The 15,292-nt window shown below is 26.0% G+C and overlaps 1 protein-coding gene across 1 annotated transcript; it reads right to left on the bottom strand.

Annotated features, from left to right (window-relative positions):
- Positions 1–881: 881 nt before the first annotated feature.
- On the bottom strand, positions 882–14,041 carry LOC145829886 (poly(A) RNA polymerase, mitochondrial-like). The gene is made up of 10 exons (XM_082937761.1): positions 13,932–14,041; positions 13,456–13,664; positions 12,509–12,691; positions 11,392–11,524; positions 9,577–9,774; positions 8,673–8,796; positions 7,983–8,227; positions 7,255–7,418; positions 1,871–2,010; positions 882–1,029 (listed from the first exon to the last, which is right to left on the bottom strand). Exons 2-10 carry the CDS (start codon positions 13,645–13,647, stop codon positions 945–947), a joined length of 1,464 nt encoding a protein of 487 aa, XP_082793887.1. The 5' UTR covers positions 13,648–13,664; positions 13,932–14,041; the 3' UTR covers positions 882–944.
- Positions 14,042–15,292: the final 1,251 nt, after the last annotated feature.

Genomic DNA, 15,292 nt, shown 5'->3' with positions numbered 1-15,292 from the left:
ATTTTAATTCATAAAAAGTAGCTTTTAGATTAAAAAATGAGAAAATTAATATTTTTTAAGGATAAATATCAAAATATGAAAAGGAAATGTGTAACTTAAGTAATATATAATTTCAACCAAACTTATAGAGGAAAAAGTGTAAAAGTTTTTAAAAGTAATAAAATAAGTAAACTAATCTATGCTTCGCATTAAAATACACGTACACTTAGACACAATTTTATAAAAACATTATTTTTAACACTTTCCAACATTTTTTAAATTATCAACAAATACTATTTATGCAAACAACAAAGATAAAACTACATAAATGAAAAATTAAAAAAAACTCTTCATTAGCTGTATTCATTAGTTTATTTTAACTAGCATAGTTAAATTTAAACAGTTAATCGGAATAAAAAATTAAAATCTTTCAAAAATAAATTAGAAATAACAACTATACGAATTTAATTAAGAATCTGTTTTTAACCAAAATTAATGTTTTATTCGTTAGATAGATAAACTATTCCAATTAAATTAGATTTTATGTAAAAGAGATACAAAATATAATTGCTGAAAACTTTTTTTTAAATTTATGTTAAAAATTTTAATATATTATAATTTTTAATATCTATATTAAATAGCATTATATAACTTTTCTCTTGAAAAAACAATTAGTTGGTTTTGAAGTAAAAACGTTCAAAATTTTAAGTAATTTTTATGAATCAAATTAAGTAAAAAAGTTATAATATTATTTTTAAGAACAAATTTAAAAAGTTTTACAAAGAATTTTTATCTAAATTTTAGTAGGAAAGAAAAATCGACTAGCAAATTGAAAAAATCAAAAGTGAATTTCTTATTGTTATATATTTAGCTTATAAATTTTCTAAAGGACATCTAAAACAATGTTAAACAACTTGTTTATTGTAATAAGTTAACTAAAATATTTTCCTAAAAAACAAAACATATTATCTAATTTTATCTAAGTCTAAAAACGATAAAACGCCCCAATCTTCGTGGCCGGAATGCTTATCTTTTTTGTCTTCTAAACGTCTAAAAAAATTTAAATATATGTTAACTTTTAGCTCTTGAACTTGGTAATAAATAGAATTGATTGTATGAACTACTTATATTATTAGAAAAATTTATCAATAAAAAACGTGTTGCTGTTAAACTAAGATGGCAAAAATTTTAGAAACTTTTTTACAAAGGAAAAAAAAATAAAGTAAAACTGTTTATTATAACTGAAATAGCTCTACTCAAAACTGTAAAAACTAAATTTAAATATTGATGAACCAAGCTTTAAGTTTAAGCATAAGCTGAACGAAAGCATACACTTTATGCTGATTTTTTAATTTATAAATTTATGGTATATGCACTATTTTAAAAAGCAAGGACTTACTTAAACTCTTTTACTTTTAAAAATTAAAACACAATTCGTTTTACTTGTTTCTAAATTTCTTAAATTGTGTGAGATTTTTGTTAATTTAACTGTTTATTCTTATAGGAATGTTTTAAAATCTACAATGCCTACATTTAATGTTTATTTTACAGTCTTTAATTGTATAACTGTTTTTTCGTAAAAAACCAGGTAAAATAAAAAAGCAATTAAACCAAATTTAATAGTTAATTTTAAAAGCAAGTAACAACAAAATCTGAAAACTTGTGTTGTACAAGTCATTTTATCCTGATATAATTTTATTAATATTATTTTCTTAAACTAGTAGACACATTTATATAGATAAAAATCGTGATGACAAATGAATATAAAACTTTAATGTGTTGTTTAAATAGTGTATCATAATCCTTGATACTTCATTAATGAAGTATTCAAAATATAGGGAACTAAATGTAAAGAGTTTAAAAATTTGATAAGCATTAGTAAAACAGCAACCTTGACAATATCTCGAATTGTCTTTTCAACGATTCTAGGTTTGAAACTTTGCAGTTTTTTCCTATTGGACCTTCAAACGAGTGCAGTGGACTCCGAATGCTGAGAAAGTGATGCTTAGCTTTCTTGGTTTCCTGCCTGCCCTGTGGAAGTTCTTAAAGTAAATAAAAACAACAACATGCTGAACACTGTTAAAACTATTTTGACAAACATTGCAGGATTGCCATTGCTAGAATATAAAAAAACAATAGCATTAGTGCTAAAGACTAACCTCATTTTCTATAAACGAACCTATGTATATTCTATACTCTTAAAATTCGTGTACGTTCGGTTAATTTTACTTTTACCTTAGGTATGATCAAGGTTGCCACTCGTTTTTTTCAAAAATTTTTCCAGGTTTTTCAAATTTCTTCCAGGTTTTTAAAAGTACACATTTTTGGGTCTATTTTCAGTTTAAAGTTAAGTTTAAGGTAACAAACTGTGTTAAATAGTATAAAAACATTGAAAAGATACTGTTAAGCTACTTAAAATATGTTTTTTACTAAAAAATTTTTTTGATGTTAACAAATTTTTTTATTTATATGATAGATTTTTTGTGTAAAATCGAAATTATACTACTGAACATGAGAAATTTGTTAAAATTCCAGGTTTTTTTAGTGATATTTGTTCAAAATTCCAGGTTTTTCCATGTTTTTTTTTTGCCTAAATTGTCAAATTCCAGGTTTTTCAACGTCTTTCCAGGTTTCCAGGTAAAGTGGCAACCCTGTATTATGCATTTATATTTCAAAAAAAGTCACTGAGAACATGACTGTAAATCAGGGTTTCCCAAAGTGGGCGATATCGCCCCCCTGGGGGCGATTTTAGTAAATTGGGGGGCGATAATTAGTAAGGGGGCGAAAGGGTGGGCGATAACTAGTAAGGGGGCGAAAAGGGGGCGATTTTAAAGTTTTGGGCTGTCATAAAATTTTTACTTTTTATATTGTTATTTTACTAATTTTAGCTTGCTATTAAATATTTGACCCTGAGGTAAAACTTAAACAAAAATTTTTTTTTTGTTTATGTAAAACATAGAGAAAAAATCAAGTACTTATGACTCCTACTTTTAAGTAAATTACATGTTTTCATTCATATACTTTCTTATTTAACAATTACATAGATCATAGACGATCGGAATCTCTCTAACCATTTTATAACCTGACATTTATATTATTTGGGATCATAAGTGGTTTGTAAAAATCTATGTTATATGTTATTAAATTTCTAGGTAAACTGGCAACCCTGTATACTTTTATTTTTATTGGATATTTCTAATTGTTTTTTGAAAAGTCACTAAGTTAGACTAAGAAATAAATAATTTACCTATAAACCTGAAAAAACCTGGAGTTTGACAATTTAGGCAAAAAAAACCTAAAAAGATCTGTAATTTTTAACAATTTCAACATATTAAGTAGTAAAATTTCGATTTGACACAAAAAAGCTATCATATAGATAAAAATATGGATCCCTTCGAGGCATATCTTTTTGAAGTAAACGACTTACAGGAAACCTTCTTAGACTTACAAACTGACCTTGAACTTAAAGTAGATTTTTCCAAAGAACGATATGAAAACTTTTGGACTCAACAAAAACTAAGACAAAAGTATCCAATTATTTGAGAGGAATTTAGATTGTTGTTTATAGTTTTTCTTTCTAGCTATGTTGTTGAGAAAGCTTTCAGTTCAGTTATCAACATCTTGAGCAAAAGATCTAATCTAGATATTTGTAAAGGAGACTTTATTTTACTGATTAAGAATCAAATTAGAAAAACTTGCGAGCAGTCATGAACCTCATCCTTCACATTATATTAGACTTCAGTAGCAGACATTATTTTATGAAAGTTTATTTTATTTTATTTGATCTTTTAAAATATTTCTTATTAAACCTTGTTTGTATTGTATTTAAGTAGTCTTTTTATTATAAAAATTTTATTAAGTTATTTGTTCTACAACAGGTTTGCATAACGCCTAATAAATACTAATTACGGTAGACTTCCTCTTAAGTTCGCACATTTTACCCAAAAAAAGTACAAATTTTTATTTTCTTAAATTTAACTTAAATAAAGTCTATTACTAACTAAGTATTAATAAAACAAAAATACATAATAATTAATAGCTTATATAGATCTATTTTTTTAATAAATGTTTGTTTTATGTTTTAGTTGATTTTTATGTTTATGCATAACGTTATTGCATATAACATATTTTAATTTGTTATTTAAAACAAAAAATTGCAACAATTTTTGAGTTTGCACTTTTTGATTTTGTTCAAAGTGCAAACTTAAGCGGAAGTCTACTGTATTTATTAGCTGGTTTATGTTATAAATCTGATAATAATTTTATTTTGACCTTGTTAATTTTGTAGTATATATTTGTCGTTTTACATTACACTAAAAGTTTTTATAGCATAGTGATTAAAGTATTTGTTTGAAAGAAATTTATTTGACATATTTTTGTTATTACTTGTTTAATCTGTATAAATAAAAAAATCTTGATAACCATTAAAGTTTTTATTTCAAAATTTTTTTTTTTGGTTTTAGAAGAGTATAGATTTGAGGTCTCTGTTTGAATTGATTTTAAATTTTTCATTTAAAAGATTTCTTTAAACTCAATTTTATTTTCTAACTTGATTTATTATTGTTAAAAAATCTATATATTAAGAAATTTTAAACTATTAATACAACTGTTTTTTGTTTTATCTTAATTTTTGATATATTAGCAATTATATTGTGTTGTTTATTTTAATAGTTGAACACTAGCTTTTAGTTTTTCACTATTTTCTTTTGGTAAATTATTATAGGCTAATAACTAGAGAAAAAATAAATTTAAACAGTATTAAATAAGCCATCAAAAAGACTGCTACAGTTACAAAACAAAATTTTAACTTAATTAAAAGAATTTTTTAATCGATTACTTTCTGTTCACAGAATTAACTGTAAAATTTTTGATTTTATTTTTTAGAATTTAATTAAGAAAAAAGAAATTTTTTAAATTAAGGTTTAGTTTCCTAAAGGTTATTCCAAGTCAAATACTATTTAATAGTATTCTACTACAAAACATATAGTTTAAAAAATTTAAAACTAAGTTATAACTTTACAACTAACTTGCTTATAATATATCTTAGCATTGAAATTAATAATTTTTCTGCATTAACTGAAGCTGTTGATGAAACAACTTTTCATGTGAGATAATCAACCAGTCGGTCAAACTTCCTCAAACTAGATCAGAAATTATGTTTTAATATTTATTTGTTTATATGTAAAATAAACTGTTCATTCTTTTATAGCTTTTTAATCTCTGGTATAGTAAGTTTAGAATACGCCTATCTATAAAATAATTTAAGTATTTTGTGCGGTTTAAATAAGTTACTTAGTATTAACTTCTAAATGTCCGAAATTCGTTATATGAGAGGTTGTTATAATGTCAGGATTAACTTAAGATTTCAGATGGGTAACGTACGGTTAAGATCCAGTCAAATTTAGACCCGCTAAGTAACTTGAAAAGTACTTGTGCAAAATAAACAAAATTTAGTCTTTTGATACTTAATATTTTGAAATACACTTTCAATTTGGTTTTCAGTTCACAATAGTATTTCCTAGATCACAATAATACTAAATCATTTTATTACAATTTTGCTCGAGTTTTTCAACTTTCTTATTTGTAATTTTTCTAAATCATGCAGCCCGCAATTACATTTTCTAACGAGTTGAAACTAGAAAAGATTTTTTAGTAAATATGAATTACTGACTACAAAAGTTTTCCACCACTACCCAAAAAGTTTCATTAGTTTCAAAACAATTCATATCTAAACAGGATTGATTACAGATAACACAAGGCTTTTTAATAATTAAGTATTTTAATACACTTTACTGGGCTTATAAGAAAACAAATGTAACTTATTTTCTCAAGCCCTGTAAACTATTTTGAACACAGCCAAAAAGTGCGTGCATAAGAAGTACCAGACTAAGTTATATTTCGAACACAACTTTTTCGGCTCAAAAGTTTGTACTCAAGAGAAAAAATACTTTGTAAAATCGTGGGGGGCGATTATATTTTAAATTTCTGAAAAGGGGGCGATTTAGAAAATGAGTTTGGGAAACCCTGCTGTAAATGCATGCTTGCACTTTATATATCATAACAAAACGCTGTAAAAAATGTTTTTATTTTCAAAAATTTTGCTGCTCTTTATAAAAAATGTAATAAACAAAAATATTTATACTTATAAAATTGGTTGTACTTATATTTTTATTTTTTGTTGTTATAAACATAGAGGAAATAATAAGTTCAATATTATTTTTGCACAAAAACTACTACAATTAAGGCTTTTAAATACTTAATACTTATCTAAAAAACTGATAATTATTATAATATTTTGTATAAAAACTGTTTTAAAATACAGCTGAAGTTTTTAAATAAGAATAAAAGTTATTTTTTGTAAAATAATCTTATACCTCCATATTGCCTTAAATTGTAAAATACAATATTTTCCTAACGCTTTAAATAAACATTGTTTATAAAAGTCATTTATATAAAAAGTTCTATTAACAATAAATAAATAATGCATTAAGATCCTAGGGGGTTTACCTAGTTTTTCTAATTTTAAGTTTGTTTAGTTTATTTTTAAGTAATAAACGATCTGTAAAGATAATAGTTATCAAAGTTGATCTTATTTTGTCGAATTTTATCACAGCTATCGAAAACTTTTTACCGCTTAATGAGTTTTTTAACGTAACTTAGAATTATAAGGGATTAAAGTTGACTAGCACTATAAGTTTCTGATAAAAGGTACAAATTAAAAAAGATATATAAACATTTACTTGGAAAAAAAATTGTTTCTTCATTTTATACCTAAACTAAATCAAATTTCAAATTTTATTCTTAACTAGTTTTATTTCATTAATTACTTGCACAGATTTAATGTTGATTTCTTTTAAACTTTGGACCAAAAGTTTTAACTATTAACTTTTTTAAACATGTAATACTTTTTTAACTATTTAGAAATATCTTTTGAAAATTTTGAATCTGTAAATCAAAAAATAAACTTAATTAAAAAATCCTTAGAAAACTTTCTATAAAATAATCGTTTAGTCCAAATTTTTACAGAAATGACTTTTTACTATATAAAGTACGTTTTAACTAGCCAAGAGACATACTTTAAAATAAAGCTAAAAAAAATTTCAAGTAAAATTTTGAAGCTTTGTTATAATACACACGAAACTTTTTAATAATTTTACAAATATATTTTTTTTGCTGGCACTAAATTGTTGAAAATAATCTAATCTCTAAAATTTCATCACTGTTATCAATAACACAACAGTTCTATTTTAAATTTTCAACAACACGCGTACAAACCATAGCGAGACAAAAGGTTCGATTTTTGAAGTCCATGAGCTTGTAGTAATCCAGGAAGCCAACGAACAGCTCTTCGATCGACATCTCGTTTCTCTTGCTCCTTCCGATGAAAGCGCAATCGTTCAGTCGCGTCCTGAAACTGCCCAGTATCCAGTCGTCCGGGTCTGAACAAGAGAAAATACTTGGTAAAATAACATGTGTTATCTTCAAGCACCCCGAAAAGTTAAAAGCAAACGCGATTGTTAACTAGCTAGTAGTTAAAATTAGTGAAAAAAAATGGATATGTCATTTAATATAAAACATTATATATTGTAACTTGTAGTGTACAGGTGATTCCGTTTTGGAAAAGTAAAAAGATCTTGAGTTAAAGAAGTGGATAAGTTGTTTTCAATAAAAACTGTAAATATATACAAAACTAATGCACACATGAACATAGTTTTTTTTTTAATTTTAGAACTGACAATTACACGCTTTTAAATTTTACAATTGTAATCTATAAAATACATCTATTTCAAGTGCCTAAATTTTTTTATTGTTAATTTTCATAGAAAATAAGAATAAACATGTTGTATTTTTACAACTATTTATTCTTTTACGTAATTCACATTCTTTGAAACTACAGCTTCAACTAAAACTCCTAACAAAACCGTTATAATCTTCAACAGCTCTCCACGCCTATTCTACAAGCAATAACCGCGGTAATTTCAATTCAACACAAACCAACTGACCGTTGTGCTTTTTGATCAGCTTTCTCATGGGCGGAATGACGGGCTTGTCCAGCCTCATCAGGTAGAACAGGACGAGGGTGGTGATCATGAACGGGGTGATGCCGTCGTACGTGATCTTGTCGGTGTTGTTGTCGGGGGTGAGCTTGGACTGCTGCATCGTCTCCCTTATCAGCCATATCAACGGCGACACCCTGTGGTCCATCCTGCAGTAGTTGTTGATGCAAATTCCCATCTGCACCCCCGACCTGTTTGTATGTGAAATTATATTGATGTTACTTTTTGTTAAACGTTCAAGTAATTTCGTAACTTAGTGTATATGCTTGTAATGTTGCTTTGAAAATCTATCAACTTTGTTATTAGTTACGTGAGTTAAATGTGTGGGCTGTTTGGATAAGAGTAGAAACTGAGTTATAAGAGCACTATAAAATCACAGTTATACTTATTTTTGATTTTTTTAAATGCAATGTGCATTGTGCATACGTAAAATTAATGTAAAACAAAAGTCACTAAAATCATACTAAGCACCAATTTTACTGTTAAACTCTTTCAGTATCGGACATTAAAATTTTATAAACATTAGAAATTAAAAAAAAACGACTATTTTTAAAGTTATACAAAGTTTTTTAAGTTTTTATAACAGCTTAAAATTCAAATGCTATAATTTTCTTAACATCTTAATTGTTTAAAAACCTGTTATTGAACGACGATTCAGTGAAAATGCCGAGCATGTCGAAATCAAACGACAGCAGAGGATATTTGGCGTCTATGACGTTTATGTTGCTTATTTCCGGAAGAAAAGACGGAAGGAGATTGTCTAAAGAAACATTTGTAATTGTTTAAGTTGTAAAATAGTTAAAAAGTAGCGGTTGAAAATACGACAGTCCAAAAAAAAACGGTTTAGTGTGCATTAATGAACTGTTTGTAAAATATAAGAAATAAAACTTCAACTAGTTTAGCTGATTAATTCTTAATGCATCAATAAAAAAATAAGTCACTAACTAAAAATATAGGTTATTAAAAAAATAGCAAGGTAGAAACTTAAGTTTTATAGATGGTTGAGATGGGGACGGGTCAAATATGCAAGAAGGGACACTTTTGCACAAAAGGTCAATTTTGCACGCGAGTAAAAAAAGAATACAAGAAAAAATATAACTAAGTTAATAAAAACACAAAAAAGAAAAAAAAGTTACCGCCCGAGAGTAAGGGGTAACAGCAAAAGTAAAAAATCAAATTAATAAAAAAATAAAAAATAAAAGGTATTGAAAAGTAAGGGTTAGGGGTAACAGTTATATAAAAAAAATAAGTTGTGCTAAATAGACGCCGTGCAAAAATGTCTTTGTGCAAAAATGTTCCTTTTTGCAAAATTGACCCTTTGTGCATATTTGACACCTACCTGGTTGAGATACAGTTTCTTTAATTTACTTCAACAAACTAATCTATAGTTATCTGTATCTTAAATCACTAAGCTTGTTTTAGTAGCTTTTTGAAGCATCAGCTGCTGTGATAAAATATAAATTTGGATTTTTATAAAAATATAATGGAACAATAAAAAAAAATGAAATAAAATAAAAGTAAAACATTTACAAAAACCGACTGGACTCGGTGAAGAGCTGCACGGCGCCGCTTCTGACCACCTTGATGAACTTCTGCGCTTTGTCATGGTTCACCTCCTTCAATGACACGATGTCCGACCCGGACAGTTTACTGGTTTCGCTCATGGACAGGCTGGTGATGGACAGGTCGATGTCCGAACTGTTGCGACCGTAGCCCGACATCACCGTACCGAACGGTACTGTTTGGAGGTTTAAATGGGGTAAAAATGTACAAAAGTATTTGATGAGTTCAATGGTGTAATAAGGTGACAAAATTCATTAAAATTTATTTCGCTTAAAAACTATTTTTACTTATTATTAACTTTTTAGTAAAATTAGATTGTGTTTATTGCTAAACTTGGGTGAACTTATTTCAACAGCCAACTAATTACTGTAACTACAATAACTGAAAAACTCTTAATATTTTTCATTACGGTTGACCAGTACAAATTGAAAAATTAGTTCTAGGAAAAATTAATACAAACACTAAATTAAATACTTGAAAAATTTATAGTAACTATAAAACAATTAAATTAGCTCAAATTTTAGACTTCACTATTCGACAAACACTAATATTTCTAACTTAAGTGAGATAATCAATAAGTGTAAACCATAAAATTTTTTAATTAAATTTGCTGCACTAGACTTCAGAAACAAAGAAATGAGAGTTTAACTATGATTTTCAAAAATGATTTAAGATTTGTCTCATTAAACATCATTTAAATAATGCGTTTTTACTGTTAGAAAAACAATGATATTTTTATTTAGGGCAAAAAATTATGCTCAAATTTTTTGTACGATTTCTTATACTCTCTTGCTGACTAAACTACTCTTACTGTATATAAGTCTAATACTTTAGTCATTTACAATTAATTGTCAACCCTATTTTTAAGTTTAAAAATATCTTATTCACATAAATACATTTTCAAACAAATAGAATTGGTTTTTAAATTGCTTTTGGAAAACAAAAAATTAAAATTTATTCACAAAACTAACATTCATTTTTACTACAAAAATGTATCCTTTCTGTATGTATACATATATAAAATATGTTAGTGTTTAGATTTAGTGAAGAAATTATTTTTTATGAAGGAATCAGACTCATGATAGTAAATTTAAAGAATAAATAAATAAAATAGGTTATAAGCAGTTTTGTCCTAGCTCTTCGCTTTTGAGCAAGGCTTACCAAACTCGTTTTAATAAACACCCCTTTTAAAAAATCTAAAATAAAATCGCCCCCGTTTATTATAAATCACTTATTTAATAATTAATTACACATTTAATTTTTCGTCCCCTTACTTTTCAAAGTCCCCTGATATCCTAAATTGCCCCTAAAAGAGCGATATTTTCCAAACCCTGCTTTAGTATCATTATACAACGTCAATTTTTTTTTTTTACTTACATTAAGTTCATAAATATACTTGGTTTTATTAAATCAAAATAAAACGTAAAATGCGAGCATAAACAACTTTAAGAAACATTTTAAACATCAGTGTTACTATATATAAGTAAAATTTAAGTACTTGAATGGCTATTTTTAAAAGTTAATAGGAAATCTACAGTTTGAAATTATTTCCTGACACGCAATTTTATTAAAAAACCACCTGGATAAGATAAAGAAATATAATATTAACGTATTAAAATATAAAAAACTTGTACGCATTTTCATAAAAAAAATTACACATAAAAAGATACAAAAAGTAGTACATCTTACAGTGATTACGCTAGAATAGATGAAAAACTTATATTAGCGCACATGTAAAGTGAATATATTTAAAATTTTAGGACACAACAGTTTTTAATAAAAATGAACTAACAAGCTGTAAAGTTGTACGACTCAAAATTATGTTGGAAAAAATCCTCTACCACACTTCCAATAAAAAACTTTTCACGAATATTTTTCGAATTTGATGAATATTTATGATAAAGCATGAGAACTTGAGCAGACATCTAAACAAAGTACAAAATAATAAAAACCTAGTACATAAAAAGTTGACCTAAATATTTGATCATTTAAGTAATTTATGAAAGTCAATAAAAAAAAAAAGATAAATAATTGAATTGTTAAAACATTATTTCTTGAAACTAAGTACAAATTCTTTATATTTTTCATAAGCTTGTTGACAATTCGAAGGTTAAATTTACTTTTTTACAGTTAAAACGTTCTTACTGATATTGTTTTAATTCAAAATACCATTTATTTAAACGTTGAAATTTTTAAATTCTTTAAATACCAATACAAACATAAAAAAAAAAATAAGAATGCAGTTAATTAAGAAGGATCACATAAAAAGTGTCATATTTGAACACAGACGGTTTTCTACCCAAATCAACTTTTTTAAAGCGTTTCGAATAGGAATATTAATCCTTCTACTAATATTACCTTTAACTATTTAAAGTATAATATATGAAGTAACTGATTAGTAAAGTTTATTTGAAACTATTGTATTATTAGTGGCAATAGACCATAAAAATGTAAACCAGGGTTTCCCAAAGTGAGCCATATGGCCCCCTTGAGGGCTATTACAGAAATTTAGGGGCCATAAGCAGCAAAGGAACCAAAGGGGGGCTATGAGGCCATAATTTGAAACTTACACTAGATACTCTTGAGTTGATGGTGAAGAGCAAAAAAAGGTCTTAGTGTATGTGTATTTAAGGGTAGTTTTTTGAGAAATCTTGTTGGAGGGGGCCATAACTTTTTTAATTTTCTTAAAGAGGGCTTCATGAAAAAAAAGTTTGGGAAACCCTAATATAAAGCATCAAAGAAGCACGTCTAATATTGTATATAATAGTTGAAGCTTGTACAAAAACTAAATTTCACAACGCAGGTAGCAAAAAAAAATGTTCATATAATTAAGTATGTATTATTGTAAATTACACTCAATTAATTTTTAAGTTTACATAGAAACAGCTTTTAATTTTCAGAAAACTCACACTTTCACACTTTTTAAGTTGTTCTTTCATATTTTCCTCCGGTACCAGTTTCCTAGTTCTTGTTTTACGTCCGCCTATCCGATGTTTAAATTTCAAAGTAGCAATTCGATTTTGCACTTCGCTTTGTGAGGCTAAACTTTTTGCACTTTCTTCATTGTTGAACTCAACCATGTACATTAGGTTCTTTAAATTTTTAGTATTTAATTAAATTTTTAAATGTACTGCGATACTACTTTCTACTCTTATGAAGTAAATTTGTACTTATTTCTGCAGTATCTTTAAGGTTTGTAAGACTTTTTCTGGTATTAAATAGTTGAAGAATTATAAAAAAAATTTTTGTAAAAGGCAACTGTACGCTAAAAGTTTAAAAAACATTAGAACAAGAAGCAATTATAAAACTTTCAAAAAAAACTGTATATAGAAAGTAAAGTATCAATAAGAAAACTACACTATATAACATATTTTTTTAAAACTATTCTTCTTTGCAATTTACAAACTTTAAGATATTCTATAACTGACAGACTAACTTTTTACTAGATCTTTTTTAATCAAAGCTTTAAAATTTAGTTAGCTGCACATAGATGAGATGATTTCCTTAAAAGTTTCAGAATAAAACTTGTAAAATAAATGATAAAATATTTTTATGTTAATTAATTTAAAAGAATTATGTTAAACTTTCTGAATAATGGTTTTCAAATAACTTTTGATCATTTATTAAAATAATATCTCATTAAACTTTTGAAAGCAGCGCAAACTTTACTTATAGTAGCAAAGATAGTTGTTATATATATGTTTATACTTTTTTTCTTTTGTTTTATATTTTAAAAAACAATAATAAGCATCTGTATTTTTTTAAGTTTATCTGCAGCTAAGTTATTTTCTTTATACACTTAATATTAACACTATTTCATTTAAATAAAAATCAAACATGTTGGGTAACTACTTACGCCTTTGTAAAGAGGTTGATTGCATTTTCCAAAGTAATTAAAATATCCAAACTTTCGTATATAATTCTTCACTTTGCGCTCTATCTCTCTCTCACATGCGCCTTCTGGCCGCACAACTTGCAACAAAACTGAGTTTTTTGCCTGTTGGCGCAACCCTAAAACTACAACTTTCCAGGAAAGATTTCTATTCATCAACAATTTTTTGGAATCTATCAATCAAGTTTTTTGTTCAGAAAAATTTCAAACTTTTAATAACTTAGTTTAACAAGCTTTTACTATTACAGTTATTGTTTAATTTAAACAAGCTAGTCATGCTTCTTTAGCTTATAGTTTATCTAATTTTATAGAGAAATAAAAGTTTAAAGTCAGTTTTTAAACTATAAAATACTAAAAAAAATATAAATACTAACTTTAAATATATTTTATGAGTTCATAAACATAAGCTTTGTTACTATAATTTTGTTAACAACACAAACCTAGTTGTGGAAAACTCTTAGAATTAGATTTGTACCACGTATTTAAAGCATTTGCTGAAGCTCTATGGTTGTTTTCATGATAAAAATTTGACAACACAGAACATATACATCTGTTCTTATTTTGATGTAAGAAGGTGTTGTATACTTTGTACATTACTTTTTTTTCTAGAAAAAAGTAGTTAGACAAAAATATTAATGAAGCTACATTAAATTTAACTGTCAAATATACTATTGATTATTACTAAAAAAATATCGAAAATAAGTTTAATTAGACCAGAAAACTAATCATTCTTCATAGTTTGTCATTTAAGTTTTTTTGATTAGTTAGCTAAATAAAAAATAGCTAGTAGAAAAACAAACTCTGCAAAACGATAAAATTTAATACTTTTAATTGTCATTTTGAAATAAACAAGAACACAAAAGAAAACATATATGTACATGAGATTGCTTTATAAGTTAAATTTAATAAAAAACTAATTAAAGGTTTTGAAATAACTTTTAATTTCAATTTTTTTAGTAAATAAAATAAAATGTTTAGTGTAAAAACTTAAAGAAAAATAAGAGTCTTTACAACTTATACGGCAAATCAAACCTAATGGAAATGTACAAACAAAAATATAAAAATTAGATTACAAACTTAGAATACTTGAAATTTTTCATATAAATTTGATCATTTTACCTGATTTTTTACAGCTTTAAAAAAAAATAGAAAATATTTTTTTGTTCTGTTTAAGATTAAGCTCTAAATAAACAAACAATGATGAGCATAAAGATAGAGAGCAAAAAAGTGAAGCATTATGTGTCATATTTATTGTGGGATCATTATAGTCCTTTACAGTAATTTTGCTTGATATAAAATGAAGTTGGATCAATTTCTTGTTTGGAATTTTAGACTTTAAAAGTCTACTCATAAGTAAAAGATGAAAGAGCAAATATAAAGATAATTTTTAAAACACTACATGTCACAAAGACAATCTACAAATAATTTCTAAGTTGATTAAACCTGTTCAACAGCACCAAAAATGTGCAGAGTATCAAAATACTCTTTATCTGGAAAATAAGCAAAGATATATAAAAAAAAGTCAAAAAATAACATAATCAGTAACAATTTGGACTGTTAGTCTGAGAATTTTCCATTTAAATAGAAAAACTCTAATGAGCTAATTAATTTACAGAGATAATGAAAAAAGCAACATTATCTATACAGGTAAGTCTTATTTTATAGAGATTTTACTAAGTTTTAAGTTGCTTTTTACCATTTCAAAAAATTCAAATTAGTTTTTGAAATATGACCGATCAAAGTTAGGCAGCATAAAAGGTTCCTTATGGGGAGGGAAAACTAAAACAGCATAAAAGGACTA

Source organism: Thalia democratica, chromosome 2 (genome assembly GCF_965202585.1).
Source record: "Thalia democratica chromosome 2, ktThaDemo2.hap1.1, whole genome shotgun sequence".
NCBI classification, from domain to species: Eukaryota; Metazoa; Chordata; class Thaliacea; order Salpida; family Salpidae; genus Thalia; species Thalia democratica.
This window is presented reverse-complemented; position numbering and strand designations above follow the sequence as displayed.